The sequence below is a fragment of the Amphiprion ocellaris genome, chromosome 22, assembly GCF_022539595.1.
Source record: "Amphiprion ocellaris isolate individual 3 ecotype Okinawa chromosome 22, ASM2253959v1, whole genome shotgun sequence".
Lineage (NCBI taxonomy): Eukaryota > Metazoa > Chordata > Actinopteri > Pomacentridae > Amphiprion > Amphiprion ocellaris.
The window spans coordinates 28784753-28799216 of record NC_072787.1 but is presented as its reverse complement, the minus strand read 5'-3'; the positions used below and the strand labels follow the sequence as shown (position 1 = coordinate 28799216).

The 14464-nt window shown below is 43.0% G+C and overlaps 1 protein-coding gene across 1 annotated transcript; it reads right to left on the bottom strand.

Moving 5' to 3' along the window:
• Window positions 1-511: 511 nt before the first annotated feature.
• LOC111570978 (endothelial zinc finger protein induced by tumor necrosis factor alpha-like) lies at window positions 512-14180 on the bottom strand. Its single transcript, XM_023274002.3, has 4 exons — window positions 14023-14180; window positions 13326-13527; window positions 5957-6274; window positions 512-2589 (listed from the first exon to the last, which is right to left on the bottom strand). Exons 2-4 carry the CDS (start codon window positions 13519-13521, stop codon window positions 1040-1042), a joined length of 2064 nt encoding a protein of 687 aa, XP_023129770.2. The 5' UTR covers window positions 13522-13527; window positions 14023-14180; the 3' UTR covers window positions 512-1039.
• Between the last annotated feature and the right edge of the window lie 284 nt (window positions 14181-14464).

Genomic DNA, 14464 nt, shown 5'->3' with positions numbered 1-14464 from the left:
AGAAGGCAGTGAGTTGTACAGATGTTGCGGTGTCCCAGGGAGTGATGGAGGTTAAACTGGTTCTTTACTGAGAATCCTGATTAAAAACTGCATCCAGCAGCAGCAGCTTTGATCCACAAATAAACCTGAAATGTCAAAGTCTGCTTCCGTGACACTAAATAACTTTAAATGAGACATTTTACAAAAAAATTATCTCTGATACTATTATACATGATTAATACCTATAGATCTCTGATTGATACCTAATGATTTCTGATTGATCTATAAATACATGTGAATATTTGGTTCTTCAACCAGGAATGATTTGCATAAAACTTCTATATCTATTATTGATTAATCATTGATCTCTGACTGATAGGATTTAGACTGCAGTTTTAGGCTTTATTGATGGCTGAAGAACTCCTTTTGTCCTCTTTGTCATTTAATTAAAACTGAGAAAAAAATGTAAAAATGTAACCGTATTCTGTCTTAAATCCAAACACGTGAAACTCAGTTAAACTCCAGACTCCAGTTTAAGGTCCTTCTATGTTCCTTTAATGGATGTTTCTCCCTTCTGTCACATTTCAAACCAAAGATTCAACCCAATTAACCCGTTTAATAAACATAACTCACCCGTTAAGTTAACCTGATTAACTGGAACATTCACAGGATTTCACAGAAGTTCCTGTCACCATGGAAACGGTTCTCAATTTATCAGCAAGTGATTAATTAATGGATCAATCAGCCAAAAGTCAGTCACTCCACAGTCTGCTGTTTCCGTCCTTCATCAATAAAACAACTAATTGATCTGTGCTGTAGAAAACCATGTGATACGACTGAAAGCTCAGGAAGTTGTAAAGGTTCAGCTGAGTGGAAGGAACGCTGATCAGTCCACGGCCCAATCGATCAGTCAAAGGTCCAACCGATCAGTCCACGTTCAATCATCTGTCTTATCGGAACCATCCAGAAGGCTCCACCAGCGTCCAGAACTCACGCAGATCGTGTGACATCATCGCTTACAGGTGCAGAAGGACACTGAGCGTGCTCACATCATTTGCTTTCAGGTGGCGTCCAGCAGCTGATCGGCGTCCATCTCTTCCGTTGCCACGGCGTCCAGCAGCTGATCGGCTTCCATCTCTTCCGTTGCCACGGCGTCCATCTGCTGATCGGCGTCCAGCTGCTGATCGGCGTCCAGCTGCTGATCGGCGTCCATCTCTTCCGTTGCCACGCCGTCCAGCTGCTCGGCCGTGGCATCGACGGACACCACAGTCTCCTCCTGCTTGTACATCAGAGCAGCCGTCAAGTCATCGTCAAACAAAATGGGCGAGGCCTCCTGGTCCGACGGCTTTTCCACACCGTGCATGCGTGTTCTGTGCTGCTGCAGATTGCCATGGCGGTTGAAGCGGGCGCCGCAGAGGTCGCAGGCGAACGGCCGCTCGCCAGTGTGGATGATGACGTGTCTGGCAAGCTGCGAGCGGCACTTCTTGTCTTTGCCACAGATGTGGCAGATGAAGCTCTGCGGCAGGCGCGCTCCGTTAGCATGGACGACCTCGCGGTGCCTCTTCAGGTGGCTGAGGCGTCGGAAGCTGCGGCTGCAGAAGTCACAGGCGAACGGTCGGATCTCGCTGTGGATCATAGAATGACTCGCCAGCAGAGATCTGAATTTGAAGACTTTGCTGCAAACGGAACAGGGGAATGCCTTCGCTGCTGCGGCATTCTTCTTGCGTGCAGCAGCGTGTGGCGCATCATTGGCTTTGACCTTCAGGTGCACACGGACATGGTGCTGCTTCAGGCAGGTGGCGCGCTGGAAGCTGTGCAGACAGATGCCGCAGCGGTGCGGCTTGTCGCCCGTGTGGATGCGGGAGTGAGCGGCGAGCAGCGCTTCAGACTTCAGTCGCTTCCCACAGATGCTGCAGGCGAACAGCACGTCAGGCGGCAGGTTCTCCTCGCCATTCAGTTGGTTGGCGTGAACCATGATCTTGTGGCGTTTAAGCTGGTACTGCCTTCCGAACTTGCGTCCGCAGATGTCGCAGAGGTGTGGCCGTTCCCCAGTGTGGGTCTGGAAATGGATGGCGAGCTGCGACCTGCATTTAAACTCTTTGCCGCAGAAGTCGCAGAGCAGCGAGCTCGGCCGTTGAGGTTCGGCGGCGCCGTCGACGTGGACCATTTTCTTGTGGTGCTCGAGGTCGTTTGTCCTCATGTAGGCTTTGGGGCAGAGGTCGCAGCGGTGCGGTTTGACTCCAGAGTGGATCACCTCGTGCGTCTTCAGCCTCGACCTGCAGCTGAAGGTTTTACCGCAGACAGCGCACAGCCAAGCCTGAACCTCCCGCTGCTTCTCCAGCTTGGCCACACCGTTGGGATGCAGCCGGTTCAGATGGTGCTGAAGGTTGTCACGGCGATTGAAGTGCAGGTCGCAGAGGTGGCAGGCAAACGGCTTCTTTCCCGTGTGGATGAAGGAATGCCGGGCCAGGCTCGATTTGTTCTTCATCACTTTACCACAAACGTCGCACACAGTGCTGTCGGGCTCGAGCTTCACCGCAGAAAGAGGTTCATGCTGGGACTCGGAGTACAGCTGCAGGCCTCCGAGAGCCGAGGGAGTCGACTCGACATCTGTGGAAACACCAGAGAGTTGGGAGTTAATACTGAGCTAAAGAAACAAGAGACTCGTTCATGTCAAAATACCACAGAAATTTCATTTTAAAAAAGCCATACAATGTTTGACAAAAAGCCGTAGTTATTTCATCATTGATATCGATTTCTCAGCTTTGAGAGCTTCAAATCATTTAAATGTGCTTGTTTAATCTATAAGACTGTGAATGGGATGAACCCACTGACCCTGGAGGATTTTAACAAAAAAAAAAAAAAAAAAGGTATTTGTTGTACGAGGTCAGCAACCAGGGAGCACTGAAGTAAAACGTATAAAGTCCTCCCGTGCACAGAATGCCTTCTCTATTAAAGGTTGCACAAATTGGAATACGTTACCTCCAGGTATCAAGATTCAAGACCTTTATTTATCACAAACACAGTCATACATGTATCCAACTGTGTTATATGTTCCTTGTTCCCCACCCCCCTCTTCCTCCATCCCTCCCCCTCTCCACATCTCTACCTCTACCTCTCCACTTCTACCCCTCCACAAACTCACAACCTGGTGTTCAGTAAACAACCTGACACTAAACACCTCAAAGACAAAGGACAGACAACATCACGGCTGTCATAAAGAAGGCTCAGCAGCGGCTATACACACACACACACACACACACACACACACACACACACACACACATATATATATATATATATATATATATATACACACACACATATACACAACCTGATTTAATGAGCCATTTGCAGTTTCACTGTACCGGCCGTGTGTACTTAGACTTGCATGGCTTAATCTTTGAGACAAGCATATGCCACTGGCAGGATCAACCAGGTAGCCCACAGTATATATATATATATATATATATATATATATATATATATATATATATATATATATATATATATATATATATGTATATATATGTATATATATGTATATATATATATACATATATATATATATATATATATATATATATATATATATATATGTATATATATGTATATATATACATATATATATACATATATATATATATATATATATACATATATATATATATATATATATATATATATATATATATATATATATATATATATATATATATATATATGTATATATATGTATATATATATATATATATATATATATACATATATATATATATATACATATATATATATATATATATATATATATATATATATATATATTTCAGGGCTGGGAGTTAAAGCGTTAATTTTGATTAATTAATTACAGCGAAAATAACGCGTTAAAAATAACGCAATTAATTGCAGCCTCCTCAGTTCCCTCGTTTCTGGTACACCAGTAACTCTGATGAACACTCCAGCCCAGTAGGTGGCAGTAATGAACCTAAAGTCTGTTTGTAGCCATGAAGAAGAAGCACAGGAAGTACTGAGTGAAGTCAGGCACTGGTGAACAGTGAAGGAAGATGAGATTGAGCTTGTTGGACAGAAAGTTTCCTTTTAAAAATCTTCCTGATGGCAGCTTGGATAAAAGCCTGGTTGTGTGTAAATTGCACAACAAAGAGTTTTCTGATCACTGCGTCACTTCAAGCCGACGGTATCACCTCAATGAAAAACATGTTGCTGTTAGCACCAGAGCTAACGTTAGCTATGAGTCATGCTAATGGCTAATGGTGTAGCCATCCCATAATAGACCACTTTTCTAGACAGTGCTTGAGTTTACAGAAACTCTTAAAATGTTGAATAAAATCGCTATAATTGCACTTAGATTTGCAGTAATCTGTGAATGTAGCAGACAGATGAAAAATGCAGATAAATAGAAATGAAACATTTTTGTGGTTTAAAAGAAATATTTTTGTTGTTTAGGTTATTCCTCCTCCAAGGAGGCAGAGCCTCGACAGAGTAAAAACTTAATAACTTAATTATAAACTTTGTTTATAAAAAAAATTACATGAATAAAAATTGATATTCCTATAAAAAGAACCATCAAAATTCCACCATTATCAGACCCAGAAAAGATGAAAACAGAATGAATCTCTGGATTTTCAACTTTCTGAAGCTACTTGAATTACTTATGCTGATTTTATGTGCCATACAGTGGAAAAAACAACTAAATTCAGGCTTTAAGTTGTCAAAATCACTTTTTTCTATATGTCCCATTTTCCTTTTTTTTAAAAAAACATTTTAAATTATAAACACGTATATGTCTATTCATTGATTCAACTGTCAACCACAATTTTATTTGAATTGAAAAAATTCACTTATTGTGTCAAATATTGCTATTTGACAAAACGGCAATTATTGCAATTAATCACAAAGCCTGTAATTAATTTGATTTTTTAATCGCGTCACCACTTATGTGTGTGTGTGTGTGTATATATATATAGACATATATATATACACACACACACACACACACACACATATATATATATATATATATATATATATATATATATAGAGAGAGAGAGAGAGAGAGAGAGAGAGAAATAAGTAAAATAAATCTAAATATAAAAAGTGTCAAATAGAGATCAGAGAAAGATCTACTTCTGTCAGTTTTCAGAGACAGTATAAGACATGGTTGATTGATTGACCCTCACCCTCGGTTTAAGCCAGTCAGTATTAATGGTCGTTGTCTTTGTTTTGGACTGTTTTTTTTTTAATCCGTCTGTATGTTTTTCTTTATGTGCGGGACAACGGATGGAAATTAGCCTTGTGCTAAATCCAGCTTATTTACTGCAACCTTTTGTAAACTACGAAGAGACTGTCTGTTCATTAATACGCATTGTCCCGTCCACATGAATGAATAAATAAATAAAATCTGAAAAATGAGCATGAGACAAAAATACAAACTAAAGCCATGAATTTGTACCAATAACTGTCAGTGAAGGTCTTTGATTTGAACAAATGTAGAACGTTTCCGTGTTTGAAAGTGTTCTGTTGGAACATTACGGTTTCTCAGTTCCCTACAGAGACGGTACGGAGCCTCAGACCAAAGCTGTGTGGACATCGGGTCAACTTAAAGACAAATATCTTGTGCTGTTCCCTGTTTTTGTGTCCAATACATGAACATATAGAAATAAGTGTTGGATGTACGATTAAACGTCTCAATAACCGAAGTCAGATGATTCTTCTGAGGAAACTCCACCTCTTCCGAATATTCGGAACTCAAAATAAATATTCGGATACCACTGTCACAACCGAATATTCAGATACTCGGATATTCGGGTTCAGCCCTGTGCTATTTAAATATAAAATGTGATAAATGTTTTATTTCAGCCAAATATCTTTTTGAAAAATGTAAACTATAACGTCAACAAACTAAATGAAAACTTTGCACTGAACGTAATTTTTCAGGTCAGAACTTCACAGGTCTCACCTCCTTCAGGTGGAGTCCAGGTAGGATCACCTGAGTCCTCCTCCACAGCGAACACCTCCTTCTCCTGCTCCTCCTCCTCCTCTTGGTGGACATCAGGTGACTCGCAGCGCCGCCGGCTTCGTTTGGTGGCGTTGGAGCTCTGTGGAGGCGGTCTCCTCTGGGTCCGAGTCCTGGTCTGGGTGGGTTTTGTTGAGGGTTTTAAGGCGGGTCGGATGGTTCTGGTCCTGGTCCGGCTGGTGGTGCAGTGCTGCAGCAGAGCGCCCCCGTCTGGTCCATCAGGTCTGACCGTGAAGCACTGCAGCAGCATTGGAGACGAACCTGCAGACAGTCAGGTCCATTTAGACAGAGCAGTACCAGAACCACAACCTGGACCCGGGTCAGACCCTGTTGTGAACACGTTCTGACCCTGTTCTGACTCGGTTCTGGACAGGTTCTGACCCAGTTCTTACTCGGTTCTGAACACATTCTGACCCGGCTCTGACTTGGTTCTGAACACGTTCTGACCCGGTTCTGAACATGGTCTGACTCGGTTCTGAACACGTTCTGACTCGGTTCTGAACACGTTCTGACCCGGTTCTGACTTGGTTCTGAACAAGGTCTGACCCCTTTCTGCAAGTTTAGCATTTCCACAAGTCCATAAACATAGAATGAGTTCCTGTTAAAGTCCTGACGTGCTGTAGTTTTCTGGAGAACAGGTCTACTGCTGGAACCGGGAAAAATTTACTTCAAGAATTTTTTTAACTTCCTGGCTCATGTTTCAGAACATGTTCCTGCTAATAGTAACACTGAGAGGTTAGCGGTGCCTATTAGCCTGACGGTGCTAGGCTAACAGTAACACTGAGAGGTTAGCAGTGCCTATTAGCCTGATGGTGCTAAGCTAACAGTAACACTGAGAGGTTAGCTGTGCCTATTAGCCTGATGGTGCTAAGCTAACAGTAACACTGAGAGGTTAGCTGTGCCTATTAGCCTGATGGTGTTAGGCTAACAGTAACACTGAGAGGTTAGCTGTGCCTATTAGCCTGCTGGTGCTAGGCTAACAGTAACACTGAGAGGTTAGCTGTGCCTATTAGCCTGATGGTGCTAGGCTAACAGTAACACTGAGAGGCTAGTAGTGCCTATTAGCCTGACGGTGCTAAGCTAACAGTAACACCGAGAGGTTAGCGGTGCCTATTAGCCTGCTGGTGCTAAGCTAACAGTAACACTGAGAGGTTAGCGGTGCCTATTAGCCTGATGGTGCTAAGCTAACAGTAACACTGAGAGGTTAGCTGTGCCTATTAGCCTGCTGGTACTAGGCTAACAGTAACACTGAGAGGTTAGCAGTGCCTTTTAGCCTGATGGTACTAGGCTAACAGTAACACTGAGAGGTTAGCTGTGCCTATTAGCCTGATGGTGCTAGGCTAACAGTAACACTGAGAGGTTAGCGGTGCCTTTTATCCTGACGGTGCTAGGCTAACAGTAACACTGAGAGGTTAGCGGTGCCTATTAGCCTACTGGTGCAAGGCTAACCGTAACACTGAGAGGTTAGCGGTGCCTTTTATCCTGACGGTGCTAGGCTAACAGTAACACTGAGAGGTTAGCGGTGCCTATTAGCCTACTGGTGCAAGGCTAACCGTAACACTGAGAGGTTAGCGGTGCCTATTAGCCTGATGTTGCTAAGCTAACAGTAACACTGACAGGTTAGCTGTGCCTATTAGCCTGCTGGTGCTAGGCTAACAGTAACACAGAGGTTAGCTGTGCCTATTTGCCTGATGGTGCTAGGCTAGTAGTAACACTGAAAGGTTAGCTGTGCCTACTAGCCTGATGGTGCTAGGCTAACAGTAACACTGAGAAGTTAGCAGTGCCTTTTATCCTGACGGTGCTAGGCTAACAGTAACACTGAGAGGTTAGCGGTGCCTATTAGCCTACTGGTGCTAGGCTAACAGTAACACTGAGAGGTTAGCGGTGCCTATTAGCCTGATGGTGCTAAGCTAACAGTAACACTGAGAGGTTAGCTGTGCCTATTAGCCTGCTGGTGCTAGGCTAACAGTAACACAGAGGTTAGCTGTGCCTATTTGCCTGATGGTGCTAGGCTAGTAGTAACACTGAAAGGTTAGCTGTACCTATTAGCCTGATGGTGCTAGGCTAACAGTAACACTGAGAATGTGTTAGTCTCAATGAATCAACTCCTCCTTGTCATACTAACTGTCATGTTCCTCCAATCACAGGCCGAGGAGGAGGAGTGGCAGCAATTTACCTCTCTAGCTTAAAAATGAACCAGAGACCTAAACCTAGTTACAGTTCATTTGAAAATCTTACTCTCAGTCTCTCTCATCCAGATTTAAAAGCTCAGAAACCAGTTTTATTTGTTGTTGTATATCGTCCTCCTGCTCCTTACTCTGAGTTTTTATCTCAATTCTCAGACTTTTTATCTGATTTAGTGCTCAGCTCAGATAAAGTCATTATTGTGGGTGACTTTAACATTCATGTTGACGTGGACAGTGACAGCCTTACGACGGCTTTTAATTCAATATTAGACTCAATTGGGTTTTCTCAACATGTAAATAAACCAACTCATAGTTTCAATCGCACCCTTGACCTTGTTCTGACATGGCATAGAAATCAAACAGTTAACAGTATTTCCCCAGAACCCTCTTCTTTCTGACCATTTTATGATAACATTTCAATTTACAACAATAGATTGTATAGAAGTTAAGAATAAATATCATTACAGTAGATGTCTGTCTGACAATTCGGTGACTAAATTTAAGGAAATAATACCCTCTCTATTTAGTCCAGCACCACTTACTGATATAACGGAAGGGAAATATTATAATTTTACCCCCACAGAAGTGGATTATATTGTTAATAATGCTGCAGCCTCACTGCGTACAACACTTGATAGTGTTGCACCTGTAAAAAAGAAAGTTCTATCTCAGAGAGGACCTGCTCCTTGGTATAATTCCCAGCTGCGGACTTTAAAGCAGGCATCCCGAAAGCTGGAAAGGAAGTGGTACTCCGCTAATTTAGAGGAAGTTTATGTAGCTTGGAAAAATAGTCTAGTAATTTATAAAAAAGCTCTTGGTAATGCCAGGACAACATATTATTCATCTTTAATAGAGGAAAACAAGAACAACCCCAGGTTTCTCTTCAGCACTGTAGCCAGGCTGACAAAGAGTCAGAGCTCAGAGCTAAGGTTGCCATAATCAAACCTTTACTTAAAAAGCTCACTCTAGATCAGTGTTTCTCAAATAGTGGGGCGCGCCCCCCTGGGGGGGCGCAGAGGCATGTCAGGGGGGGCGCGGGCGACTGGGAGGAAAAGGTCCTTCAAGGCGGAACAAGGCGGAACTAATTAGCTGAACTATTGTTTTAACGTCGGCCTGTTTTTCGCGGCGTACAACAATACTGAAATTGTGCTGACCCCATAGACTGTATATGCCATAGATATAAAAAAATATTAATAATAATGATCTTCTATATATATCTATGGTATATGCACTGGCCGTTCAGACTCCGAAGTACAGACTCCTGAGAACGGGAGAACGCATCGTTAATGTGCAGTCGGAACACCAGCGTACTCGATCACGTCACGTACTCGGCTCATCTCCTCCGATTATTTTTACCAGCAATGTCAAACATACGGCCTGCGGGCCAAAACCGGCCCACCAGATGGTCCATTTCGGCCCGTGGGACGACTTTACAAATGATAAAAATTACAACAACATTAACTGTAAATTTGTAAAGCTGTAAATTTAAAATAATTTCTAGAACCTGACAAGTTGTTCTGATCATGAAGTAAAATACTAGATTGTTCAGTTGCAGATACCTGTGACTGAATGTTTTGTGTTTTTGTAGATAAACTGTTATCTGGCAGTTACAATGCATGTGTAAATGATGAACTGAGGCATAATAGGCTACTGTTGAAACTGAACTTGTTTTCCTTAAGAAATTTCAGGTTCATAATATTTTGTAAAAAGATAGTTCATTAAATGTGAATATTTTCAGAATGTACTTTTTTGATCTAAAACAAAGGGGAAAAGTTGGAGCTGTGGTTATTTATAGGTTATTATGCTGTGATTTTACTGGTGGGGCCCACTGGAGATCAGATTGGGGTTCATGTGGTCCCTGGACTAAAATGGGTTTGACACCCCTGATCTTTAGTGTGAAAAACAACAAAATGGAATCAGATAAAATAACACAGCCCTGCATATTCATGTTTTCACAGTTTCATATATATATATATATATATATATATATATATATATATATATATATATATATATATATATATATATATATATATATATACACATACACACACATATATATATACACACACACACAAAGTTATTGAGGGGGCACGAAAGTTTTTTGTCCTCCAAAGGGGGGCCCGACAGAAAAAATTTGAGAACCACTGCTCTAGAGCCACGTTTTAGCCAACTATAGACCAATGTCTAACCTCCCATTTATCTCCAAAATTCTGGAAAGAACAGTTGCAAATCAATTATGTGAACATTTACAAAGGAATAGCTTGTTTGAAGAGTTTCAGTCAGGCTTCAGAGTGCATCATAGCACAGAAACAGCTCTGGTGAAAGTTACTAATGACCTTCTCATAGCGTCAGATAATGGACTGGTCTCTATACTTATTTTATTGGACCTTAGTGCAGCATTCGATACAATCGACCACAAACTTTTATTACAGCGACTAGAAAATTGTATTGGCATTAAAGGGACAGCACTGGGCTGGTTTAAATCCTACTTATCAGACAGATTCCAGTTTGTGCAAGTCAACAATGACTCTTCTGAGCATACTAGGGTTAGTCATGGAGTTCCTCAGGGTTCTGTCTTAGGACCAATACTGTTCACATTATACATGCTTCCCTTAGGCAATATTATTAGGAAGCACTGTATTAATTTCCATTGTTACGCTGAGGACACTCACTTGTATTTATCTATGAAGCCAGATGAAACTAATCAGCTAGCTAGACTGCAAGATTGTCTTAAGGACATAAAGACCTGGATGACCTATAATTTCTTACTACTAAATTCAGACAAGACGCAGTCATTGTATTTGGCCCCAAACATCTTAGAGAATTGCTTTCAAAGCATATAGTTACTCTGGATGGCATTACATTGGCCTCCAGTACTACTGTGAGGAACCTCGGAGTTATCTTTAACCAGGACATGTCCTTTAACTCACACATAAAACAAATCTGTAGGACTTCCTTTTTCCACCTGAGAAATATTGTAAAAATCAGGAACATCCTGTCTCAGAGTGATGCAGAAAAACTAGTCCATGCATTTGTTACTTCTAGGCTTGACTACTGTAATTCCTTATTATCAGGTTGTCCCAATAGCTCTCTGAAACATCTACAGCTGATCCAAAATGCTGCAGCCAGAGTACTGACGGGAGTTAGCAAGAGAGATCATATTTCTCCTATGCTGGTTTCTCTTCATTGGCTTCCTGTGAAATATAGAATAGAATTCAAAATCCTTCTTCTGACATATAAAGCTCTTAACAACCAATCTCCATCATACCTTAAAGACCTGATAGAACCATATTATCCTAGCAGAACTCTTCGCTCTCAGACTGCAGGCTTACTTGTTGTTCCTAGAATCTCTAAAAGTAGAATGGGAGGCAGAGCCTTCAGTTATCAGCTCCTCTCTTGTGAAACCAGCTCCCAGTTTGGGTTCTGGAGGCGGACACCCTCTCTAATTTTAAGACCAGGCTTAAAACCTTCCTTTTTGACAAATCTTATAGTTAGGACTGACTGGGGGACCCTGAGGGGGTCAGCTGGAGTCTTCCTCTTGGACGTCACTTAGTTCTGCCCCTAGTTCTGCTGCTATAGGCCTAGGCTGCTGGAGGACCTCTCTGGATGCACTGAGCCCTTCTCTATCTACCATTATATTTAATATACAGTATATATACCATTATTGCATTACACTCACTCTGTTTCTCCCTGTGTCCTTTCTCCGAGTGTCCCTGATCCCAGAGCTGGATGCTTCAGATCTGTGGTGGTTCTCCCACCAACTGGCCTAATCTCCATCTGTGGGATGCTGCTGCTGCTGCTGACCTTCCTCCAGCCCACTGCTTCCAGCTGCCCATTTCCATCAATCTACTCTGCATCACCCTCACTATACCTGATTTGCTCGTCTACATATTTTTGAATTTACCACCAGCTATATATGTAGTATATTTAATGCCAGAGCTGTACACCATAGCAGTAAACTATGAATCAATTTCGATGTTAGCTTGGACTTTGTATGTATCACATATCTGATCATACATGTATCCAACTGTGTGTTATATGTTCCTTGTTTCCCACCCCCCTCTTCTCCCATCCCTCCCCCTCTACCTCTATCCTTCTATCGCTTCTGTCCCTCTCAACCCGTCCGGGCAGCAGCAGATGGGTTCCCCCACATAAAGAGCCGGGTTCTGTTCGAGGTTTTTTTTCCCTGTTAAAAGGGTGTTTTTCTGCCACTGTTTCCTTAGGGCTGCTCTGGGGGTCAGGCATATGGGTTCTGTAAAGCGTCTTGGGACAATTTGACTGTAATTGGCACTATATAAATAAAATTGAATTGAAAATTAGCTGTGCCTATTAGCCTGTGGCTAAGGTTGTCTCTAATGTCAGACTAACTTTAACTCTGTTCTCACCGACAGACTCGTCCCTGCAAAAACTGAACTAGAAGCATAAACATCTCCACTAATCAGGACATTAGCACAGTGGCTAATGCTACGCTAACAGCTGGCAGCTAAGTTAGGAGGCAGCCCCAGATTAAAGGAGGAGGAGGTTCTGCTCTGACCAAACCCACGATCATTCATGGAGAACTTACTCTGAATCACTAATGAAAGGATTTTCCTGAGCAGCTCCACCACACTTCAGAAAAATGTAAATATGCAGATCTTTATTTCTGTGGTTCTAAACATCACCAGCAGCTTCAACGTAAAAATCAGGAACCTTCAGGTCTCCCCAGATGTTTAACTCTGAACTCATGTGGTCTCCTCATCCTGGAGATGTTTTTCTATCTCCAGACTTCGCTTCTCTACTCTGCTCTGCTCATCATCTGTGGAAGATGTTTCACCATGCTGGATGGATCTCCAGCTACTAGAAGATGTTCCACCATGCTGGATGGATCTCCAACTACTAGAAGATGTTCCACCATGCTGGATGGCTCTCCAGCTACTAAGATGTTCCACCCTGCTGGATGGATCTCCAATACTGCCTGCAGTTCAACCCTAAACTCCCTGGATGTGGACAATCTGCTGATTCTTCGTGTTTTTCCCATTTCTGGGTGAGTAATGGAGTCTTTCTGATCATTTATTTTTCAGATACCAAACTTGGGGCAGGTGTTCGGAGGGTGTGAAGCCTCATCGGTCACCTGATCGTCTCACCTGAGTGTCTCCAGCTGATCTGCTGAGTCAGCAGGTCCACCTGGACGCCTGCGTCTCTTCTCTCGGCCGGGTCGCTCTGACAGCCCACCTCCTTCCTCCTCACCTCCTCTTCCTCAGCACTCTCCCACTGGCAGCCCACCTCCCTCCGCCTGCCCTCCTCACCCCCGTCCTCCAGCAGGAGTCCAGGAGGCTCCATGTCCACCTGGGACCAGCAGAGACACCCGAGAGTTTATCTTCTGAAGCTCAGCTGTCCTCCTGAGGAGCTGCAGCCACTTCTGGTTTTTAACCTCACATTCAACACATTTCACTTGTCTGACGTTTCAGAAACAAAGAGTTTAAAGAGAAACTAATCAAAGATTAAAACAATCTGGTTCTACTTAGAACTGAACAGCACTTAAGGAACTTGAACAGACCGCAGCAGCAGCAGAACCCTGAACTTCTAACTAGAACTAAAGAACGGTTCTGTTTAAATCCTGAACTTCAGCTCCGTGACAGTAAATAAAGAAAGACTTTAACTCTGTGCTAACGGTAGCTGGATGCTAGCGGTGCTAACGGTAGCTGGATGCTAACGGTGCTATCGGTAGCTGGATGCTAGCCGTGCTAACGGTAGCTGGATGCTAACGGTGCTAACGTTGCTAACGGTAGCTGGATGCTAACTGGCGCCAAACGGGCGGACGGAAGAAAGGTGAGGGTTTACCTGCAGCCGGTCCGGACGGTTTAATGTCCAGTAAAAGCTTTAACTGACAGCGAAGCCCGAGATGCAAACAGAAAACACACCGGTACACCGGGCCGCGGCGGACACACGTCTTCTTCTACGGCTGAATAGCAGGTCCCACTCCTTCTACGGCCGAATAGTAGGTCTCACTCTTCTTCTGGGGCTGAATAGCAGGTTCTAATGCAGGTTCTAATGTAGGCTGACCTCCAGCGGCCGCAACACGAACTGCAGCTGCTTCTCTATAAGCCAATTCGGAATCTAGCCGCGCGCAAGGTATGCTGGTCCGGGTGAAAGGTCGGGATACCCCAGATCATAAACATGGCCAAGTGCTCAGATATTGATTACTTTGAGCGTTGTAAAGTCGATGCTTTAAAGGAATTTTGTAAGGAACGAGGATACAGTGTTATCAGGAAGCGAAAGAAAG

Excerpts from the sequence above, each read along its gene's own strand:
- LOC111570978 (XM_023274002.3), bottom strand. The coding sequence starts at position 13,521 with ATGGAGCCTCCTGGACTCCTGCTGGAGGACGGGGGTGAGGAGGGCAGG. Across the intron at positions 6,275-13,325 it reads GATCAGCTGGAGACACTCAG|GTTCGTCTCCAATGCTGCTG; the intron begins GTGAGACGATCA and ends GACTGTCTGCAG. Across the intron at positions 2,590-5,956 it reads CTGGACTCCACCTGAAGGAG|ATGTCGAGTCGACTCCCTCG; the intron begins GTGAGACCTGTG and ends GTGTTTCCACAG.